The 23244-nt window shown below is 44.4% G+C and overlaps 1 protein-coding gene across 4 annotated transcripts in view; it reads right to left on the bottom strand.

Moving 5' to 3' along the window:
• MFSD1 (major facilitator superfamily domain containing 1) overlaps positions 1-22170 on the bottom strand; it is a 34156-nt gene extending 11986 nt beyond the window's left edge. For 2 of the 4 annotated variants that reach the window (XM_075570574.1, XM_075570575.1), the window contains exons 1-15: positions 21954-22170; positions 21258-21310; positions 19158-19270; positions 18465-18507; positions 17065-17132; positions 16503-16611; positions 16047-16149; positions 15000-15098; positions 14174-14285; positions 6747-6803; positions 6470-6626; positions 5135-5232; positions 4701-4813; positions 4398-4445; positions 3693-3753 (exon numbers count right to left, since the gene is read on the bottom strand). In XM_075570574.1, coding sequence (XP_075426689.1) covers positions 3693-3753; positions 4398-4445; positions 4701-4813; positions 5135-5232; positions 6470-6626; positions 6747-6803; positions 14174-14285; positions 15000-15098; positions 16047-16149; positions 16503-16611; positions 17065-17132; positions 18465-18507; positions 19158-19270; positions 21258-21310; positions 21954-22113 — 1394 coding nt within the window. In that variant the 5' untranslated portion in view covers positions 22114-22170. Of the gene's footprint in view, positions 1-3688; positions 3754-4397; positions 4446-4700; positions 4814-5134; positions 5233-6469; positions 6627-6746; positions 6804-14173; positions 14286-14999; positions 15099-16046; positions 16150-16502; positions 16612-17064; positions 17133-18464; positions 18508-19157; positions 19271-21257; positions 21311-21953 lie in introns of those variants that run through there. The other 2 variants (XM_075570576.1, XM_075570577.1) reach the window with 2 other exon arrangements.
• Between the last annotated feature and the right edge of the window lie 1074 nt (positions 22171-23244).

Below are 23244 nucleotides of genomic sequence, written 5' to 3'. Positions count from 1 at the left end.
GCTTCCTATTGGCCAGCAGTACGCAGGACATTTAAGCCGCCATTGTTAGCCCAGCAGAAGCTTCAACCGACAAAGGAGGTAAGTATCTCAGGAAGCAGGGGGTTCCCAGAGTTAAAAACCACCCCGATTCAGCTTCAGAGACCCGCTGCTTCAAACCTATTTAAAAAAAAAAAAATTGCTACTGGGTTCCGAGTTTCCAAAATAAGATTGTAAGCTCTTCAAGACAGATTCATTGAACATGTATTGTACTGTAACCAGCACATCCCACGCCCAATGAATACACCCTGCTGTGATTGAATACTTATTTTACAGTTGGTGAATGGATGTCAACGCACAGCCTGCATATACATGCAACTGTAACCAGCCCCTATCCTTTTAGAGCACTTAAAGTAGCTATGTTTTCCATTATCGTAAACCCACTCATGATAAAACAAAGTCAGAATACAAATGAACAAGCGGCATTAAGTAGCACTAAGTGCAGATACATAAAGATTCCGAAACATTCCTAATCTTAAGGGACATTTCCTCCTGACCAATACCTTTTTAAATACATGCAGCAGTTCCTTGCCTTTATGGCAGTGATTCCCAACAGGGGGTTCATGAGGTGGCACAAAGGGGAACGCACCCCAAAAAAAACCCTCTAAAATGGCGGATCCCAGGCAGTATAGTGGGTTCCCAAGCCGATGTAAGGGACTGCGCACTTAGAAAAGGTCCCAGACTGCACCTTGGCATGGGTGGTATAGTGACCACCGCAGAAGCTTCCAAAGTTGCTCCCTACAATGCTTTGCATCCACAGTGGGAAGGCATTGTGGGGAGGGACTTTGGCAGCTCCCAAAGTGATTGACAGCTATACCACCCATGCTGGCTGCATGCAGTGAGGTGCAGTTTGGGGCCTTATGATGTGTTTCCACCATGTCAGGACTCTATACTGCCTGCGACTGGTCTAACAGTTTTGTTAGCAATAGTCTGATGAGTAGGCAGTAAGATTAATTAGGGGTTCGGAGAACACATTTTCTAGCAGGCAGTGAACAATGTATTTATTTTGAAAATGTTTTACCAGGAAGCAATGCATTGAGTTTTACCTCGTGTTCAAGTATGTGCTGGGCACAGAGTTATGACAAAAAAATGGTTGCATTAAATGAATAGTAGAAATACGTTACATTTCCAGGACAGAGGTAAAATATATGGTTATGGGCAAGGTTAAAATGCTGATAGAAGAGATAAGATAGTCCTGCAATGTGGTGTGTTAAAAGAACAAATGTAAAAAAGGCTGGGAACCCCTACTTTACGGCAATGCAATAATCTAAGCGATCAATCCGGTTTCCCATGAGCGATTGGTGAAGATCCTGCTTCCCAGGGCATGCAATTATTTCAAAAGGAGGAAGTGCCGTGGCTTAGTTGTTGCTATAGCAACCCAAGGAAGTGCAACACATTAAAAATATATTTTTTTAATGAAGTATTATCTAATACTACACAATGGATTTGCCTGGGGGGGTGAATTTATTTATATATATATATATATATATATATATATATATATATATATATATATATATATATATTATACACATATACACACACACACACACACACACAGTGGTCGACAAATCACCAAAAAAATCTACTCGCCGAACAAAAAAAAATCTACTCGCCACCGAGTACCAAACGTGTGCTGCTTGGGCCAATAGGAGCTCGCCACGATGTTAAATCCACTCGCCCGGGGCGTGCAAATGTATAGGTTTGTCAAATAGTGAGTGTGAGTGTGTATATGTATATGTATATGTCTATGTATATGTCTATGTATATGTCTATGTACATGTCTATATATATATATATATATATATATATATATATATATATATATATATATATATATTTTTTTTTTTTTTAATGAAATGCAGCTTTTTAAAAAAGTGCTATTTTAATATAACACCTGTGGAACACCAACAAGCTCAGGGTATTTACATATTGAAATCTTTTGATGCCCAGTCCTAGGGAAGAGAGAAGAATAAAGCCTCGGCCATGCTTACTGCTTGCTGGCGAGGCGCGCTGAGGCACACTCCCGCTCAGCACTGAGCCCCTACAGCCGCAATTAGAGCGGCTTTAGTACGGGCTCGCCTACGCAAGCGTGCGGAAGCGTAGGTCTTAGGGAATTAAAAAATTTCCTAGCATGCCGACGCACAGGGCCGGTCACGTGAGCAGTTCGCCCAATGAGGGCGAACCAGCTCCGTGACACCACTGGCCCGCCCCCTGACGGCGCGCAGGGAAAGCACCCGCAAGGCCAGGGAAAGCACCCGCTTTCCCTGATCCTCAGCACGCCAGCGGGGAGCCTGGCCGAGGCCTAAGATTGTGCTGCTTTTGTATCATGTAAACATTTTTGTAGAAATCACAAGCCAGGAAAAACTCTACAAATCCCCACTGTTTAATAATTGAGTGATTTGCCAGCATTTGAGGCTAGAAGTGGACAACTTCACCTGAGGTACATTCAGGTGATGAGTTAAATATGTGTACAATGTGTCTTCATTGCAGAGTTCAGCACAAACACACAGTTTGGCACAAACTTGATATTATGCTCATTATTATCCAAGAAAATGGCATAGGAGCTGGAGTGATTGGTTGCACTTTGTAATGAAAGATCTTAAATGTCAAAGCCAAGTATCTGAAAGACAATACTTCGATGTTTAGAAATGCAATGAAATGAGGTTCAAAGTAATCCTCGGCTCGTGCGAGTTGGCTCCATTCTTGTAATTTATCCTTTTACTTTGAAGTGTGAAACTAATGTATTATTCACAGAGACGTGCCATATACCAAGATATATTAGTGTTGTAACAAAGTGAATGCCCACAGCCATATCACCACTTCCCTGCCGCTGAATGTTTGCTTCATTGCTTAAAGTAGCAATCCTGACGTTTTTACCTCCTCTTTTCAGGTTGGGGACCGGTGGGTTCCCTGGAGCTGAACCGTGCTACTTTAAGCGCTATAAACATCACTGTTATGTCTAAAGTTCTAGTTACTTCCTGGTTTCTCCCCTGTTGCCTTGGAAACCCCCCTTTTTCTTCTGAGTTGGGCTGCTGCTCCTCCCCTTGCCATTTGGTGCAGTCCTTCCCCTGCCTTTATCCGCCTTTTATTTCTGTTTTGTTCCCCCAGTAAACATTTCAGAAAATAGAAGCCTCCCTTGGTAGGTAAAGTGATTGAGTTGAGCGGTCTGCCTCTACTCACTAGCCACAGTGTGCATGAGTCAGAACACTCACCACTGCCATCTGTGTAAAGAAAATTAACTCAGCAGCCGAGATTGCCCCTTTAAGTCAATCTTTACTACTTAGCTACAGTAGTGCTTCATCAAATTACAGAGGGACATGTGCAAAACACCAGTTAACCCAATACACCGAGTGTTGATTATGCTGCAATTTCGGCACATTATTTTATCAAAACTTGGGGGGGGGGGGGGTAGAACCTTTTACTCTATGCTAAATGGATTATGGAGATTAGGTGTTGCAATAAATAAATAAAAATATATATTTTGAAAGACATGTTAGACAGGTCAGCAGTTCTACAGTGCAAAATCAAGAATCTCATATGCTGCACACAATGAAATGCTAACCTAACAAATGAAATTATCTACACATAGACTTAACAAAAGTTTGTAGTATAAAGATTTGCCTTAACTAAAATAAAATTAAGACAATACTTACTCCGTGACGGACAGTTTTTGCAGTTTGTCCCTCTTACTCGCAGATAAATTAAGTTCACCACCTAGCACCAATAAATGAACTTTAATTATATTTCTTCAAATGTGTACATTTGATCTTCACATGTATTGTCCATATGATACATAATACACCTTACAGAAATGCAGCAATAACGTACATGGCAGCAGCATCAGGCTTTGGCCACCTGTGCCATACTGAAAGTGTCACCATAAATCTGAAAGGAATTTTAGATGACAGAGGCAAAAAAACTCATATGCTTGGAATATTTACTAAAAGAAAACAAAAATGAGAGAAGGAACACTAATGTCTACACTTCCTTTGAATTTAAGTGGTGCCAGCAGATACTTCCTTGGAGGAATAAACGAGGGGCGGGGGAAGACGATGAACATGTGTCTTTAAATATTCCTGTGTGCTGTGTAACACGCACTATACTGTAATTGTGCCGCTCTTTAGCCCCATTGGGAGAAAAGCTCTATATGAAATATTATTATTATTATTATTAAACCAGTAGCTCCCCAATGTTCCCAGTTATTGTTATACTTGGAAAAGGACACATTACTCCTGTGAACCCCTTCCTCTCCCCAAATACAGAGCAGTTCCAAAAACACGAACACACCCAGAGAACTACAAAACCACCCATTGCGACTCAACATGAAATGAATAAGCAACATAGCATTGCTCCCTTACCTCTGATGTTGTCCACAAAATACAGCATAACAACCGATATAAGGCACACTGGGGAAAAGAAGAAAACCTGTTAGAAAGAGCCAGCATATGCAGGAAAAAAATTAAAATCCTCTCGCAGTTGAGAGACATGCAGTACAGGAATCAATGTTTGGCCCTCAAGCAGCACAAGATTAAAGAAACATTCCAGCGGTTTGCAAAGAGTCAAACAGATCTGGAAGAATTCACATGTGCTTGTAGCTTTAGCCACTTTTTACCCTGCTTGTAGAAAAGCATATACTGTACTGAGTGCAAGAAGATACTTACTGCAGAGACACGCACAGAAGAAGACTTCCAAAAATAGGTATCCCCGAGAGTCCAGTATGGTCCCAGCGACGATGGCAATGATAGCAAGACCCAGATTTTGGATCGACTGCATGCTTTAAAAAGAAGATATATTCAGTGAACCAGATTGGTGAGACACACACACCCACAGTCACAATCCCAGTAGCACACATTTTGACACGTATATATGGTGTGGTGGGTTTGAAACGTGTATATGACATATGTGCATATACACACACAAACCAACTGAAGTTGTAAGGTTATTTCAATCATTCCCAGTGTCAATGAGAAAGATTGGACAGATTTGATATATATTTTTATATCTTTACGTTTTATTTTCTTCAGGTAAGTATATTAGGCACATCTGGTATCTCCAGGACTAAACCGTTTACCTAAAGAGAGCAGCCTATACTTACAATCCATATGCTGTACCCAGCTGATGTTCGGGAACCACAAAAGCAACCATAGGCCACAAAGCACAGGCCAAGAGAGAATAGGAGATACCCAGTAAGCTCTAAAGAGAGAAAATGCATGTGTAATTTCAGCAAATATCATGAGACCGAGTCGCTGCACTTCTGTCAAAATGAATATTCTGTTTCCTCTGCTTTTGAAACAGTAACTTTAAAGTTTCAGGTGATACACCTATTATGCATTGAACAAAATCATAGACCAGGGGTGGTCAACTCTAATCCTCAAGGGCCACCAACAGGTCGGGGTTTCAGAATATCCCTGCTTCAGCACAGGTGGCTCAGTCTTCGACAGTGCTGAAGCAGGGATATCCTGAAAACCCGACCTGTTGGTGGCCCTTGAGGACTGGAGTTGGCCACCACTGACAGAATATGTTGGCCTCTAGCTCCAGTGAAATTGAAAGGACGCATTTAATTTACCCACACAATATATTTTGTTATGAAGGCCACACCAAAAATCAAATACAAGTTTGATAAATTTAATTAATGAGAAGAGACAATTCATGTAGTAATTAAAGCAACAGTTCCCTCTGGGCCCCCCTTTTATTGTTTTTTACACGTATATGAAGCAGAGGGTCTCCTGAGTTGCATTAATCTCAGCTGCGGGGACCACCTGCTTCCCGAGATACTTACTGGAGAAAATGCCTCCCGTACTTCATGGAGGTTTAAACTTCCATTTTGTTTCCCCTGGAGGGGACAGCGAGACCTTCCCTGATAAGCATCTCGAAAACCAAGGGGTCCCCGGAGCTGAAATCTCATACACGACCTATTTACAGTAAATAGAAATACCACTTGTGGTGCATTTGCATGTCTCACACAGGTCCGCAATCCTGTCTCTCCCCACTAACGCTTAGCAAACAATGCTTCCTCTGCAGCCAGGGATTCTGGGTAATCACATGCAAATGAGCAGTGTCACTCATTACTTCTCATCCATTTTAACATGGGAGCCCTATAAGCGTATGCCTGCCGCATTACACAGCTTTTCAGCACAGCCTGGGTTAAAGTGCATAGCCAGTAACCCTACTCACAGACAGCAGTTTCGACATTTTGGGTCTCATCAGTGAGAGGCTGGTTCACTTTGCAACATGAAGCTAGAAAAGGTTTCAACCGCACATTAAATAAGTTATGGTGGATAAAAAAAAAGTTACAAAACCCTTCCAATGTACAGCAAACAAAAATATAACTTGGGGTACATTTGCATGTCTCAGACCTATTTACAAATATACATATATCTATCTTTCACAACGACATAAATCCAATTTCTTTAAAATAATGACAACTTACCATAGCAATCCAGGGGTTCCAGAAGGTGAAGGCCAGCATGATGTGAGCAATAAGTGTGGTTACCACAGCGCACATTACCCAGATAATGTTCTTACCAACTCGATCAACTAAAAGGCCAAACACCGGTGACATTGGGGCAGAGATGATATACACCACACTACAAACAGAAACAAATGCATTTAAAAATTGGCAATGGTTTTAATCTAAGAAGGGTGTAATTTCATGGTAGATAGGTTATAGCCCCGCACACAATACAGTATCAATGTTACAAATCTACCTGTTTATTGCACCCGCTTGCAGAGGGGAAAAATTGAATTTCTCAATGAAGAAAACCCTGGAAACAAATGCAAAAAATACAAAACATTTAAAAGTGCAGTTCCATTTAGCTGACCATTTTTATGTATTTTTTAAAACCTATAATGCTCGTAAATTCCATTTTTTTTTAATCCAATTAGGACAACTGTGAAGAAAACCAGACAGACAGTGGGACTTGGGATTCTGGCAAAAAAATAATAAAAAGCACCTTACAGTACTGTATATGGCCTAAGGAACACCAAGGGAATGCAAGCAATGTATACAAAGTGTGTAATACTCATTGTGTGTGCGACCTACAGCAGACTGAGCACGATCTGAACAGGAATAGACTTTGGCCTGGGCCTAAATATAGGTTAGGCCTGAAAGAGGCCCCACTGGGTTAGAGATTGTAGAAATGGGAGAAGGGTGGAGGACACAAACAGCAATGGGGGGAGAGGAGTATGGAGATATTAACAGCGATTGGTGGAGGTGCCTACGGCTAACCCAAAAGTCATAGGCTACAGCATTAAAATGATCACATATAAGCTATAAAAAGGTGATAAATTGTATTTAGTTGGTACTGTAGATGTCAAACATAAATATGTATATGGGTAGAATATATACAAGTATGCATGTCTTATGTTAGCAGGATAAAAGGTTTAAAAAACACACTTACTAGGCGCATGCGCGACGGGATCGGAGATGGAGGCTTGATCTGGGTGCTCCGTTTCCCGCCGGCGATATTTAGCACGATACAGTGATAAAAACCCAATAAAACTCAAAATAAAATATCACCCCTGACTCAGCTAACAGCGCTGGACACAAAAGGATGGCAGCGACTCGCAAAAAGCCTAAGCAGAGGGTAGATGTGCGCACCTACTTCACCGGCGCAAAAAAGCCCAGAGAGACGGCTAATATGGCGGCATCTGAATCTGACTCCGCACCGGAGTTAGAGATGACTACGGAGGAGCCCACGGGTTCCCTCAAACAGGAGATTGCACAGTTACTCTCCGACTTAAAGACCTTCTTCCGAGGGGAGGTGGACCAGCTGAGAAAGGACATACTGGGCATCGGTAACCGCACGAGCACACTGGAGGAGAGGGTGGAGGAGACCTCCAAGTGCCAAGGAGAGATGGGAGCCCAAATTGCTAGGCTGGAACGGAGGGTGGCCGAGCTGGAGGAACGCCACGAAGACAGCGAAAACCGGGACAGGCGGAACAACCTTCGGGTCAGGGGCATACCGGAGGAAATCCTAGACCCTGAGCGGCTGATTAACAGGTGGATGACATCTATAATGCCAGGGAAATCTGAGGCCGAATTAGTTATGGACCGGTGTCACCGCGCACTGCGAGGCCGCCCATTGCCCAATAACCCTCCCAGAGATATCATACTCCGCCTGCATCATTTCACCACTAAGGAGGAAATCTGCCGTCTGACCAGGGCTACCCCACTGGTGCCATTCGAGGGGATAGAAATGGCCATCTTTCAGGACATTTCCCCAGTCACACTGGCGCGAAGGAGGGCCCTCCAACCCATCACAAAACTCCTCCGAGACAAGGAGATCAGATACAGGTGGGCCTTCCCCTTCGCGCTGGTCGTAGTGCAGAACGGCCGGACCCAGGCACTGAAATATCTAGCTGATGGGCCAGAGTTCCTGAAGAGGTTGGGGCTCCCGGACACGCTGCAGCTGCCAGTGGCACCAGAGACATACCCTCCCCGTCCCGCTGAGTGGAAGAAGGTGGGAGCAGCAAGCGGACAGCGGAGAGACAAAGCAGGTCCGTCGAGACCAGTCTGAGGTTCAGGACAATAATCACAGTTGCAGGGTGTTGCCTGCCCCGGGCCCTGGCCTGCCCCCCTGTTGGCCATTGAAGGTGGGGGTGAGGAGGGGAGGGCCACGTTGAATGGCTTCCCTCTGCCGCCTCCGGTTCCCCTTCCCCCCCCCCCCCCCCTGCCCCTCGGCTCGGCTCCGTCCCCCCCCCGTCCCGCCTGCGGGGCACCCGATGACCCGATCAGCTTAACAAAAGCTGGACCCGCCACAGGACAACAGAGGGAAAAAAATTAAAAATCCGAACAGATAAGCATTTCCACTCACCAAGATGGCGGACCAGCAACACACGAGGGTCAGGGTGATGAAGAAGCGCGAAGGAGCAATGGAGGAGCGGTTTTGGCGCGAAGTCTGGGAGCTCTGCTCGGCTCCACCTGCAGGGCACGCCTTCCCTCTCTGCTGCTCACGGGCGGATATGAGGACGCTGCCGCGATGACGTCAGGAGGCGGACCCGCCCGGTCCATGGACGACCCGGAAGTGACAGCCGCGGAAGCGGATGAGTCCCACGGACAGCCATGGAAGGCGACGGAGAAGGCTCTTAGGGGGTACGCGCACTCCCCCGCGAAGAAGCTGGAGAATGGGACAAGACCCCTGAAGGGACATAACAACGTGGCTGGCTGAGGTCTTATGGCCGGGTTTAAGCTCGGCAGCTCTTTAGATAAGAGGGGGGGGCTCGGGGAGCTGTTCGAAAAGTTTTAAAAAATGTTATATATGGTTAAATATATAAATAGAATGTTAGATATTGAAACTGGAAAGAGAGACAGGGTCAACTGCAGTTTAGGCTGACACCTTTACACAGTCAAGGGGGTAGCAAGTGAGTGTCACTTTAGGCAGTATAGGGCAGTTAACTATACAGCTGCGTTAACAAGGGATTACTCAATGGTTAAGTATGGGTTAAGTTTTGGCTAACACTATAGTTAGCTTACTGATTATGCAGATACTGTTGCATCGCCGGCGGGGGGGCAGATGGAGGCCCTTGTCCCCGCCTGTTGGCATGTGCCTTTCTGACGGGGCTGCGGTCCTACACCGCGGCTCAGTCAAAGACCTGGGAAGGCGTGGGGAGAACTACCCCCCACGAGCCTGGAAAGGAGGGAGGGAGAGTCCAAGGCGTGACTGCTATTCCCAGGCAGAAAACCATAGGTCGTTTAGGATCAATTTGGTTTTATGTGTGAATGTTGTGTGGTTCTGTGTTTTTTGTTTCCCCCCCCGTTGTCTCCCCCCCCCACCTTCAGACCTCCCCAGAGGAAAAGCAAAGGCAAAGACAAGATGGATTCAACCCAGCCGTCACCGGCGGTACCCGCAGACACGAGGCCCGGGTAGGTTATTTCCTTCTGCTACAGACCTAGACTTCATATACACACACCCATGGCACTGACGTTTATATCACAAAATGTTAAGGGCTTTAATTCGCCACAAAAGCGTAGAATCGCCTTCGCAGAATTTAAACGCCGGAAAGCGGATGTTCTCTTCCTTCAAGAGACACACTATAGTTCAAGTAAAAATCCAGGGTTCATAGACAAAAACTTCAGACGATTTTACCTAGCTTCAGCTAAAGAAAAGAAAAAAGGTGTCGCTATACTATTTCACAACCGAGTCCCGTTTGAGGTTGAACGAATAAAGCGTGACCCAGAGGGTCGATATCTCATTATAGTGGGTCTTCTGCAGCATTGCAGGGTGACCCTAGCATGCGTTTACGCCCCATGTGAGCGTGACCCGCAGTTCTTTGACGCATTTTTCCTCAAACTTCAAAGATGGGCAGTCGGAAACGTTATAGTAGCGGGAGACTTTAACAAAGTTCTGGACCCCCGCATTGATAGATCCCCTAGACAAGAGCGAGACAGACAGGCAGGAGTCACAGCACTGCTGGAAGGACTACGGAGAGGTTGTCTGGTTGACATCTGGAGGGAGCAGCATCCCGGCGAACGTAGTTACTCGTTTTACTCACACCCCCACGACAGTTATAGTAGGATCGACCACTTCTTTGTCTCGGGCAGAATGGTCCCCCAAATATCCGACACTATAATTCATGACATTACATGGTCGGACCATGCATCAATAGAGCTACGATGCACACAAATTAGACCAATTAGTCCCGGAGCAAATTGGAAACTAAATGAATCCCTGATTAAGATCCCAGAAATTGAGCAGACAATTAAAGATGAGATCAGACAGTTTTTCTCACTGAACATGGGTACAGTGGATTCTCAAATAACGTTATGGGAAGCCCACAAAGCCACGCTGAGGGGAACATTGATCAGTCTTGCAGCAAGACGAAAGAAACTAAGGGAGGCCAAATTGACCCAACTATATAAGAGGCTACATGAGCTCTCCATACTCCATAGCCGATCAGGTGGAGGGGATATCTTAAAGGAGTTGAAAGATGTAAGGATTGAACTTAACCTCCTCCTTACTTCCCGGGCCGAGAGGGACATGAGTTGGACAAAGAGGAAATTTTTTGAAAAAGCCAACAAGCCGGACACCATGCTAGCTAACCGGATCCGCAATAAGCAGCCAAACTATAACATCCAGGCAATCAAGACCAAAACAGGAGATATGTCCTCCAACCCTAAACGAATAGTGGAAGAGTTTAGACTTTTTTATGAGCAGTTATATAACGGGGAGAAGGTTGCACATAGCACAAAAACTAGCGCCACACTCCAGTCTTTCCTGAGAGAGGCGGATCTCCCTAGGCTGAGCAGATTGGAGCACGAGGCAATCCAGAGGGACTTTTCATTAGAGGAGTTGGTAGGGGTTATTAAGAACCTAAAACCCTCCAAGGCCCCAGGCCCAGATGGATTTTCCAATTTATACTATAAAAAATTTGTAGGGATTTTAGCACCGCACATGCTCAAAATGTTCAATGGGGTATTGTCGGGGGAACCCTTCGCGGCCCACATGCTCCAGGCGTTGATATCTTTAATACATAAGAAGGACAAAGATCCCACAAATTGCCAAAGTTACAGGCCGATATCATTAATCAACTCAGACATCAAAATTTATTCTAAACTACTTGCTAACAGATTGAGTGCGATCCTGCCAAGGCTTATTCACCCAGACCAGGTTGGATTTATTAGGGATAGACAAGCGGCCGATAATACCAGAAGGATAATAGATATTATTGATTTCATCAATACCAACGGGCTCCGTGGCATAGCACTAAGCTTAGACGCGGAGAAAGCCTTCGACAGGATTGACTGGCCATACATGGAGTCTACGCTTGGAGCATTTGGGTTCAGAGGGAGAATATTAGGGGCAATTAAAGCATTATACACAACCCCGGCAGCTAAGGTAGTACACCAAGGCTTCCCATCGGAGCTGTTTAATATCAAAAGCGGAACCAGACAGGGCTGCCCACTTTCGCCCCTGTTGTTCGCCTTATGCGTGGAACCGCTAGCAGCGCACATTCGTAGCAACCCGGACATCTCCGGAATCCAAATTAGGTCGCAAGAACACAAGGTGGCGCTATACGCAGATGACATTATTCTGACACTGACAAAGCCACTCACCTCGCTACCCAATCTGTTCGCCCTACTGGAAAAATTTAGTAGCATATCGGGTTTTAAGATCAATCAGGCTAAATCAGAGGCGCTCAGTCTGAATTTGCCGAGAGACATGGAGAAATTAATAGAAATTAATTTTAAATTTCAATGGCAGCCGAAAAAGATAAAGTATCTAGGGGTACATATTACTAAACAGAGCTCCACTCTCTATCAGGCAAATTATCCACAGCTCCTACGGGCTTTAACAAAGGAGCTCAAAATATGGTCCACTTACGGAATTTCCTGGATTGGTAGAATCTACTGTGTTAAGATGAACCTTCTCCCACGTTTACTATATCTCTTTCAAACTCTTCCGATACCAGTGGTACGATCAGAGATTAAAGAACTACAAAATTCAGTCACAAAATTTATTTGGCAAAATAAAACACCACGGGTAAAAATGACAATTATGCAACGATCCAGGGAGACAGGAGGCTTGGCAGTGCCGAGTTTGTTGGCATACTATAAAGCGGCCCAATTATGCCAAATTACACAGTGGCATGGGAATCCAGAGCTGAGACGCTGGGTGGCATTAGAGAAGGAGGTCTGCGCCCCGCTTGCAATCGAAAACCTGATTTGGTACCCAAAAGCTAGACTGAAAGACCTAAAGGATCCTCTGTCCTCCGTGCTCAACTCACTGTCGGTCTGGGAAGCGGCCAAAACTAATCACTCATTAACCTCTAAACACACCTTAATGGCCCCATTATACGGGAATCCAGATTTTGCTCCGGGTTTAGTTGGCAAAAACTTCACACATTGGCAAAACAGGGGGTTCCACAAACTAAAAGACCTGGAGGGACGCGACACCATTAAACCGTTTGATCTAATACAGTCAGAAACTGGCATCTCCAACACAGAATTTCTTACATACCTCCAGGTCAGGGCATTTTACACCAAACACACTATTAGACCGCCGTTAACTAATTTTGAGAAGCTCTGTGGTCGAGGCACCGACACACGGGGACTTATATCTGCTCTGTACGGGGTGGTGGTCGGTTCTGACAGTGACGGTTCACACAAACCCAGGTTCATGACTCAATGGGAAACGGATCTGACGGAGCCACTGGAGGACGATGACTGGGCTGAAATTTTTAAGGCGGCAGCCAGCAGTTCGATCTGTACAACATTAAAGGAGAACTCATATAAAGTACTAATGCGGTGGTACCTCACCCCAGTTAGATTGGCAAAATTCGCGCCGGGAGCTTCCCCGCTCTGCCCCAGGCAGTGCGGGGAACAGGGGGACCTGTTACACATGCTGTGGTCTTGTCCACGAATTAGACCCGTATGGATCCAAATTAGAGATTGGCTACAGAGGCTCTTTCTGGGCCTCAAAATTCAACTAGATCCGTGGGTGTTCCTTCTAGGCAAACCCACGACAGACGTATCTAGATCAGGGAACAAATTGATCGCACACTTTGCTACGGCTATGAGATGCGAGACTGCAGCATTGTGGAAACAGAATGCAATTCCATCATTAGATAAAATTCGGAATAGAATTTGGTTTGTTTGCCAGATGGAAAAATTGACAAGTCTGGTCAACGACACTGGCCCAAAGTTTCAAAAAGTCTGGTTGCCTTGGCTGGCACAGACAGACATCCCAGGGGTGAGCAATGCCTCCATCTGGCTTTAATAGCGGCAGGTGAGTTCTCCTTGGATGGCGAGCAGAAGCTGCAATCAGCCATATACGAGAGAGACAGTATGCCCGCCACGGGAGGACGCTAACACGGATCCATTACCCCCTATATTCACTACCCGGTGCCTCACCGAATCAGTTGGACGTAACACCTGACCTACGGACCAGGAGCGGAGAACATCGTACATCAGAAAGGATTCCTCTGCCCCCCCCCTTCCCCTCCCCCTCACCCCCCCTTCCTACCCCCACACCCTCCTGTCTCCCTTCTCCCAGGTTGGTATGAATGGCGGTATGTATGTTGTTTGTCCCATGGAAAGCTTTTTATTTTGACAATGTGACAACTGTATGTTATACACTTTGAAAAACACAATAAACAGAATGTTGAAAAAAAAAAAAAAAAAAAACACACTTACTTTCCAAGTCCAATAAAAGGAAACACAGCAACATAGTAACACACACAGACCATAAAAATCAGCCACAGGGACAGAGAGAAGTCCTTGACATCAGTCAGCTTGATAACTTCACCTGAGAAATAAACACACAGCGTTGTATGATTTGTGTATCCGTGTGTAAAAACGTCATGTTTCAACAATACAAATGATCATTCTGCTAGCCTTCCCATTCACCCAAAATGGCTTTACCATGTACACTGTATCTTGCTTCTGCAAATCTATAGCCACAGAGATGTCAACCAAATAATGCTTTAGTGGCATGCATTTGGCTTTAGGTTAGTGTATACGTAGGTGGTATGAGCAGCATAACATGGAGTGGGCTGAAGGAGTAAAGGCACTAACTAAAATAAATGACATTGAGTTTGAAGCAGGGCGGCCTGGTTCAAATCCTGGTGTTTGCTCCTTGGGACCTTGGCCAAGTCACTTTTATCTACCTGTGCCTCAAAAATTAGATTGGTGTTAGGTCCTCACTGTGCCTGCAAAATTCTATGTACAAGAAAAAGGATTATGAAGAAAACCAATGGGTTTTAATAAAAGGCTTTCCCCATGTATTGTATAGAAACAGAATCTTCCAAGGAATAAATAACACTATATTCTATGCAAAACTAGAGACAATTAAAAACCTGGATTACAGCCATAATACAGTACATCTAAATTGTTTACATTCCAACCCTGTGCACACAAATACAGACATCTGTTAATGTATTCCCTGCAGTACAGGAAGCAGACATGGACAACCTATTCCCTGCAGTACAGGAAGCAGACATGGACGTAGACATGTACTGACCTGTTTTCCCCTGTTCTTTGTCTAGTATTTTTTCTGCTCGCTTATCCAGATAGCCGAGCACTAGTGCGCAGATCAGGGAGAACACGCACGTTACTGACCCTGCACATGAAAAAGCAAAGTACTGTACACTTATTTACACAATCTGAAAAGTGTACCAATCGCAACTCCAGGGTCGCACTATGCCGAAAAGATTAAGAAAATGCAACATTGTGGCAAACAATATATAGCACAGTACAGCCCAAAATGGAAGGAATGATTTACTAACTCACCATATGCAAAACCCGTATACAAAAATGTATGTGCGCATTTACATTGGCATCTTGTGTTTTTGCCACCTCACAAAACATGGCATGTGAACATCTGCATAGAAATGCAGTAGACTGGCATTCTCCAGACTACATCAGGCCAATTAGAATGCGATCCTAGGCTATTATGCAGGACCGGGAGACACTTTGCTCAGTGTCCTCACAGCTGGTAAGTTCCCAGTGCACAGACAATGGAAGCAGCGCTTTATAAAATCTGTGAGCAACACTGTAAAGCAGTGATGCACAACTCCAGTCCTCAAGACCACCAACACACCCCCACCCCTCCCTCCCCCTCCGGTCAGGTTTCAAGGATATCCCAGCTTCAACACAGGTGGCTCAATCAGTGGCTCAGTCAAAGACTGAGCCACCTGTGCTCATGCAGGGACTGATTGAGCACAATTATCCCAAATGGTGAAGGTTAAGAATACATAAACATTTTAACTGATTTTTTGGAAGAGAACATATGTATGAGTATTTTGACGAGCATGCACACGTGTGCCATTCATCTTATGCCGAAGCAGACCTATTACAGAGATTATTTACGTTTCAACCGTATGAAGCAATACCTTCTGAAAAGTTACCATACAGAAAACACCTCATTAGAGTAGGTGAAGTAAAAAAAAAAAAAAATTAAAAATGTAATGTGAATTAAACCTCTACTTTTTCTTCTCTCTCAGCGGTCAAATTATCTGGATGTGTTCACTTTGCCCATCACTAAATCGCAAGAAATGGAGTTACAAACCTATCAGGAGCGTTAAGCCAAGTGTACTGTAACCAGCAGAGCCCATAAGAGCTTGAACTTGCGAGTAAACCAATCCCATGACATTCATGTTCACTGTGCTGCCCTGAAAAGGAAGACAAACTATTTATTTTGGCTCTGGTTTTGTAAAAGGTAAATTAATGTTGTGTAGAAAAAAACACCATGAGATTCAGTCACATGCAACTATCTTTCCAGACAAGGATCTGTATTTCGCGTTTTTTATATGCAGATTTATAACAATTAACCCTATGCTCGAAGCTAACTTTTGCTGCTACAATGCTAGTGTCACTAATCTTTATTTCAACAGAAAAATGAAATCACACTTGTGTCACTTTGGTACATGTTCTTGGGAAACAGACATTTTTCTGATATGGTAATGTTATTGTTCTGTTGTACTAGTGCGAGCACACGATTACAGCCTGCACACGCAGAACTCACCACTCTGGCCATGCTCAGCTGCAATCCAAACACCAGGTTCAGTTCCTTCCCTTTGAACCAACTGACTGCGTAGGTATTTTGGGCGACAGCAAGCGACTCGCCTCCAATGCTAAAGTAGAAATAACAAATATCACAGTGCACATAAAAACAAAGGAACAGACTGTGGTTGATTCAGCACTGGGTATTGTTGCTATTTAACCCTTGCAATGCGCTTATGACATACCCGGTACCTCACGGGCACCTTTTAGTTTTCATGGGGCAGAAAGATCTGAACTCGCCAATGGAGCGGCCAGCTCGATCAAAACAGAAGTGCAGTCAGCTCCTGTTCTGTTACCGGCATCCAGGCACGTCATCTGATCGCCTGAGGAGCGATCACATAACGCAGAAGTGCCAGAGTTTTGGTGCCACTAGAGCCCCCGATACTGTAAAGGTTAATGATTCCATGTGAGTGGATCTTGCTACAATCTGCTATGCACCTCCTAACACAGCAGCTCCAGCAAAGAAACAGGCCTGATAGCAGTGTTAAGGGAGAAATGGTACAATCCTCATTCTGTCCACTTACCCAAATACCAGTCTGCCAGCTTCCATCAACCAAAAGGCATTAAAGAAAGCTCCCATTGCAAATATAACCTGAGAAGAAAATAAATATTTTGTAAAATACAGGAAAATTAATAATACGCACTTCTAAAAAAATATAATGTGGAGGATAACAACTAGAAGCGCTTACAACGTAATGTTTAATAATGACAGTATAGATAGGGGACAAAGCAAGGGACAAGGCACAGACAATACCAGCTTTAAGTTGTAATTGTTTTATACAGTATTGTGCTTTTTCATTGTTTTACTAACTGAAGTTCAAAATGGAAGACACTGCTTTTCTTTAAAAGTGCGCATTATTCAGTTAATAAATGAATACTCTGTTCTAGCAGCTGCTGTAAAGAATTTTCCAATATTCAAATGTACTGTACTATACTACGGAGTATGGTTCATTACTTTGTATATGGTAAATATGCTATTGACAGTGTAGCATCTGTATGGTATTTAAAGGATTAATCTATGACGTTTAAGCCTTCACTTCTCCTGCGTGGAGTATAATAAGTGTGAATGGCTATGTAAGTGTATAAAACGTTGGATTTATTTTTTAGTAAGGGAGTTGTGCAACACTGAGTGGGTAACTATTAGGGGAAAGTCCCTTTGCTTTTGCTAAGAGAGCCAAAAGTAAGAACTGAATTAGAGTAAGCAGAGAGTTAGAAGAGTAGAAAGAATCTGAACGGGTCCCGAGCCAGGATTTTATGATTTGCAACTGGATGGAGCAGGAAGCCAAGGGATTGAGCCAATGAGGTAGAAAAGACAAAAGACAAACTAAATATGGGTATACAGGAACTTGTGCTTGAAGTCAGAGAAGAGGTCTTGTGAGCCACTCATAGGATCACCTTATCAAGCCTCGGCAGAGTTCTGAGAATTTGGGGGATCTGGAAGTTATATGCTTACAATTACTTTTGTTGCAGAATAATCATGGATGTTAATTGGACTGCACTTATTTTTATGAAGATGGATTACTAGTGCTTTTTGTTGAAGATTTTGTAATAAAGAACTTTTGTTTCTAAAAGTCCCTGGCACCATTTTTGCTTTTCTTAATCCTCTATTGCTCTTCGCCCAGTGTAAGAATCCGGTAGCCATTTTAACAGCTTCTCAGCCAGCATTACAGAGCTTGTCCATTTAAGATCTCTGAACAGACGAGCACGACATATGGCCTTAAGTTTATACGAGCACGGCTTGCTCACATTCAGAATGTTACATTACAGTAATCCAGTTACTGAGAGGTAATATCTGTGCAGGAGCTACAGATTGTAAAAACGTGTTACATGTATAGAAGCTGGCGTCCATCGCTCCTGTGCCATACAACAATTAAAGAGGTAAGACGTGACTTATCTGCACTTTCAAACATGAAGTAATTCTTACCTGTCCAACACAAACAAACAGGCTAAATATTACTGTGCCCAACCTGTGGATATAAAAATTAGCAAACAATTACATTTAAGTGTATGTACCTAGATAATTCAGATTTTTATGGTTCTGGCTCTAAACCCCATTGCTTTATGTTCTTTTATGTATGTTTTTCCCTTTTCAACCTCCACTCAATGTCCTAACTACGAAACCACATTACGTGTTCAAACAAGCTACTGACAATTAGGTCAGAATCACCAGCAAATTACACAGTGCCTGTTTGTAACAATTTACTGCATTAACCAATGTATCCCAAAACAGATATAAAAGTTCACGTCCAGGATTTGTATCCCCTACAAAACAGATCATGAACATTCAGAAAATGTATCTTGTAGGAGTAAACATCATTGGATTAAACCTGACATTGTTTTGGGGTTGGAGGATCAGGATGTGCTCAGTCATTAGGACTTAACCAGACTCTCATACGCTGCAAACTTGCTCACGGGTGACAAGTGACAGGTTTTGAGGATATCGCTGCTCCAGCACAGGTGGCTCAATCAGTGGCACACTCGTGTGCTGAAGTAGGAATATTCTGAAAACCTGACTTGTTGGTGGCCTTTGAGGACTGGAGTTGGCCACCTCTGATCTAAATCTTCTTTTACATACACAATATATATTGTATATATGCTTTCAGTATATAAAACTTACCGTATTCCAAATACCCGGTCAATCAGAAAACCTCCAAAGAAGCAGAGGACCACATTAGGCCAAGAATACCATGCATATAACTGCATGAATGTTGCAGTGTTCACCTTCATGTCCTGTTAAGAAAAAAGTTAAAATAAGCCATGGTTCACGCTAGTGTTTCCCGTAGCTCTCATTGAAAGCACAGATTTCATTGACGGTAAGAATGGTTCTTCGTTTTATAACATTTCTTTCAGCAGCCAAATGATTTAAAAAATGGTCAAGAAAACAAAAAAAAAATCTCTCCCCAAATTTTCTCCCTTAGACCACGTCCATATTCCGTGCAACCGCACGCCATGAACAAAAGGCCGTACCTCAATGAGGAAGGCCATAGAGAGCGCGACCACACGATTCTCGGGCAGACAAAAATATGTGGTTTTGTCGGGCGACGGCTGGGTCACGTGAGCAGTTCAGCCAATGAGGGTGAAACGCTCGCATGACATCACGGGCACACCTCCCCATCCCACAGATCACCTCTGCAGCAGGTGCGTCCGACGCCTGCACTATGGTCATGGAAGATTCAATAACCCATGAAGCAAAAACTTTAGTTGTGCGTCCTGTTTTTAAAAAATTAACGTCTTGTGAAATTAAATCACTCCCAGCTGTCTTTTATTTTACCTGAACTGGAAGGTTTGTTGAGTTTGTCGCCCGGTGTACGGGGAATCCCTGGTTTCAGAGATTTGTAATTTTTTTGTGCCGGATGACACAAATACGGCAGCAGAACACAAAACAGGGCCACCGCGATTACTAATAGAAAGCCGCAGTTGCTGCTTTTCCGTTGGGTGCTGGAGAAAGCACTGACCCCAGAAGGCATATTGTTTCCCCAGGTAACCCAGCTGGTCCTCTCGGTTCAGGGGCTCCTGCTGTAATTCCTACCTATTCTCTGCCCTCCGCTAATAGGTGTGATGGCGTTATACTTCCTTTCAAAACACAAAAATGGAAAAGACTCCCCCCACAACAAGTCAGATTTTAAGGATATCCGAGCTTCAGCACAGGTGGCTCAATCAGTGGCTCAGTCGATTGAGTCACCTGTGCTGATGCTGGGATATCCTTAAAACCTGACCTGCTGGGGGCCGGTGGGGAAGGGTCTTGAGGACTGGTGTCTAGAACCCCTGTCTTAAGATACGAACCTCAAAACCGGTCTGATCATGAAATATATTCGGTCCAAATCTTAAATGACTCAAAACGCATTTCAGGAAACCATTTATCCAACCGGAATGGTTTGGATTTCAGCGGTGCACTTTGAATTCATGGCTCAATAAAAATGTCATGTTTGTTTCGTGCCTTTGTTCCTGTATGACATGTAATGGCCATTTATCAATATCTCACGTGAGACTGTAATATATAGGAAATACTAGTCTATTGTATGCCAATTTAATTTAAATTCCATTGATGAGGAATTGGTATTAAACCCTTACTGAGAGGAACCTTCCAAAATACACTGTTTAACACCTATGATTTTTGTCCACACACAAAAGAAGCTTTGAATTAACCCAACATTACAAAATGTGATATAGTGAGGTATTAGATAACCGGTATGGAGAAATAAATCACAGCATTAAGTCAAATCTAATAAAGGTGAAGTCTCATTTTAATGCCAGAAATTAACTTTATTGTGAAATTCACCCGAGTTTTGTGTTTAGAAAAAAAAGAATGTAAAATACTTTTTGGAAAGAAAGCAGTTGCCATTATGCTCTTCTACAAAAGGGTGTTATAACTTAGGACTGGGCACTGCAGTTTTGAAAACCACAGAAACTTGACTTCCTGTTAGATATTTGCTAAATCAGTGCATGCGGTCGATTTTTTGTGGTTTTCACTGCGCTTTTTCAAGTTTGCCTTTTGGGTCTAAAACTTGCAAAGCAGCAAAACATTCAACAATAGAAAAATGTATTTAAAATGATTGAGAACCTTTTTCATGGACAAGTACATTTATGTTTTCCATGCAGATTTGCTCCTTTAAGTTTTGTTTATTTAGGGTTGTACTGCAAAAAAATACATTTTCCAAATCCTTCAAACACAGGAATTGAAAACAGATAGGAAAATACAATTTACACAGACTCTTACCCCTTGAACCTGAGTTTGCAGTGCTGCTGGGTTGTCATAGCAAAAATAGCTGCCTACAAGAGAATTCAAAAAGATGTATTAACAAAACATGCAACAAAACAATGCTTATTTACTGCACTTTCATTTCAGGAAAGATACAAGAAAAAAAAATCCTAGTGTTGAACTTTCAGCTGCTAGGTCATACTGAACCTTGCTGATATATGTTATCAATACAATCGATTATCTCCTGCCAAAGTTGAGTCATCTATGTACTGACAGGGCTTAGCAAGCTTTATGTTGCTTCATGGCAAACAACTTCTAGAACAGCAACGCAGATAAAATGTGTTTAAGGAGCTAAGCAAAAAGCTGTGGTTTAGACGCAGAACAACATTATACTACAATGAACGCCACCTCACCTAAAAGAACACAGAGGTAAAACACAAAAAGCCTTGGCGCTCACGATACCGGACAAACTTGTCCATGTGTATCCAAAACAGCAACAACATTGCTCTCTCCCCGCGCCCCCCCTAAACTGTGCAGGGAGACTCTGTCCCCGGCCCCCCTCACACTGTGCAGGAAGACTCTCTCCCCGGTCCCCCCCTCACACAGTGCAGGAAGACTCTCTCCCCGGCCCCCCACCTTACACAGTGCAGGAAGACTCTCTCCCCGGTCCCCCCTCACACTGTGACTCCCCCCCCCGGCCCCTGCCGCACTTACCAAAGCCCAGAAAGCACATGAGCATCAGCACCACAACCCTGTGCGCGAACTTGCTTGGGTCGCAGATGGCCGCCATTTTCCTTTTCTCGGTGCGGTCGGGCCCGCCGCTGCTGTCCCCGGCCCCGGCCAGCAGCGCCTCCCGCTCCTCTCCCTCCGCCATTCTCAGCGCCAAGTCACGTGAGAGGGACTAGGAGCCCGGATCACGTGAGACGGAGCCCGGGTCACGTGACGCGTCCAGCACGTGACGCCTGAGGCGGCGAGGGAAGGCATGGCACGTGAGGCATAGTGCAGCTTCCCTCGCTGCAGATAGAGGGCGCTGGCTCATGATCTGCACAGCACTGATGGGCGGAGAGCACTGGGGCCCTATAATAACACCAAGTGTATTCCTGTCCTTATAAATTACTTCTACACGAACACATCCTCCATCTGTAATGTGTTCTTTGCATAGAGTAAATGACGTGTTACGGAGTCTCCTTACGCTGGGGCCATGGTGCCTTCGAGCGCGCGGAGGCTGTAATGTGACCCGCGTGAAGAGGGCGCTTTCACCGGCCATGGTGGACGGGCCGTGGGGAACGTGCCTAGGGGCGTCACGGATCTGCTCCGCCCTCATTGGGCGAACCGCTCACGTGACCGGCCTGTCGCGCCAAAAAATCAGTTTCAACTGATTTCTTGCGTAACGCGCGCCCGCTTCTGCTTCCGCACACGCCCGCACGCCGCATGGATGCGATCACTGCCTTAAGGCAATCTGATCGCTCAGCGTGCGGACGCCTCCGCACGGTCTGCGGCACCATGGCCCCAGCCTAAGGCTTGTTATATGGTAGACGCTGGCCGCGCGTGCTCGTGGCGCGGGCGTTTGGTTTGTATAGGACAAGCTGTGATGCGCACAGCTAGGGGGCGTGGCTATGACATCACAGCAATAGGCCGCACTGTGATTGGTTCATAGCGTCACATGGCGCGGCAAAAACGTGAAAATAAAATTTTCTTGCATTTTCTCTGGTCTGCCGCGCCACCACTCACGGCCATGCTCACGCGCGTCCCAAGTATACAAACGTCTGACTTACACAGCTACTTACCATTGACGCTCGTAAGTGCGCGCACTATATTACAGCCCGCAGCGTTGTTTGCTTAGAAGCTCCTCCGTCGCAGTGACGTAGCAAATAAAGTGTAACTATTTTCATGGGACCAAAGGGTACATAGTTATACTAGTATTACATAGTTAGATATTATTACATAGTTAGATATTATTACATAGTTACATAGAGTTATAAAGCGGTACACAGAGTTAAATAGT

The sequence above is a fragment of the Ascaphus truei genome, chromosome 14, assembly GCF_040206685.1.
Source record: "Ascaphus truei isolate aAscTru1 chromosome 14, aAscTru1.hap1, whole genome shotgun sequence".
Lineage (NCBI taxonomy): Eukaryota > Metazoa > Chordata > Amphibia > Anura > Ascaphidae > Ascaphus > Ascaphus truei.
Note: the sequence above shows the minus strand (reverse complement) of the source record. Positions and strands in the feature narration are given on the sequence as shown.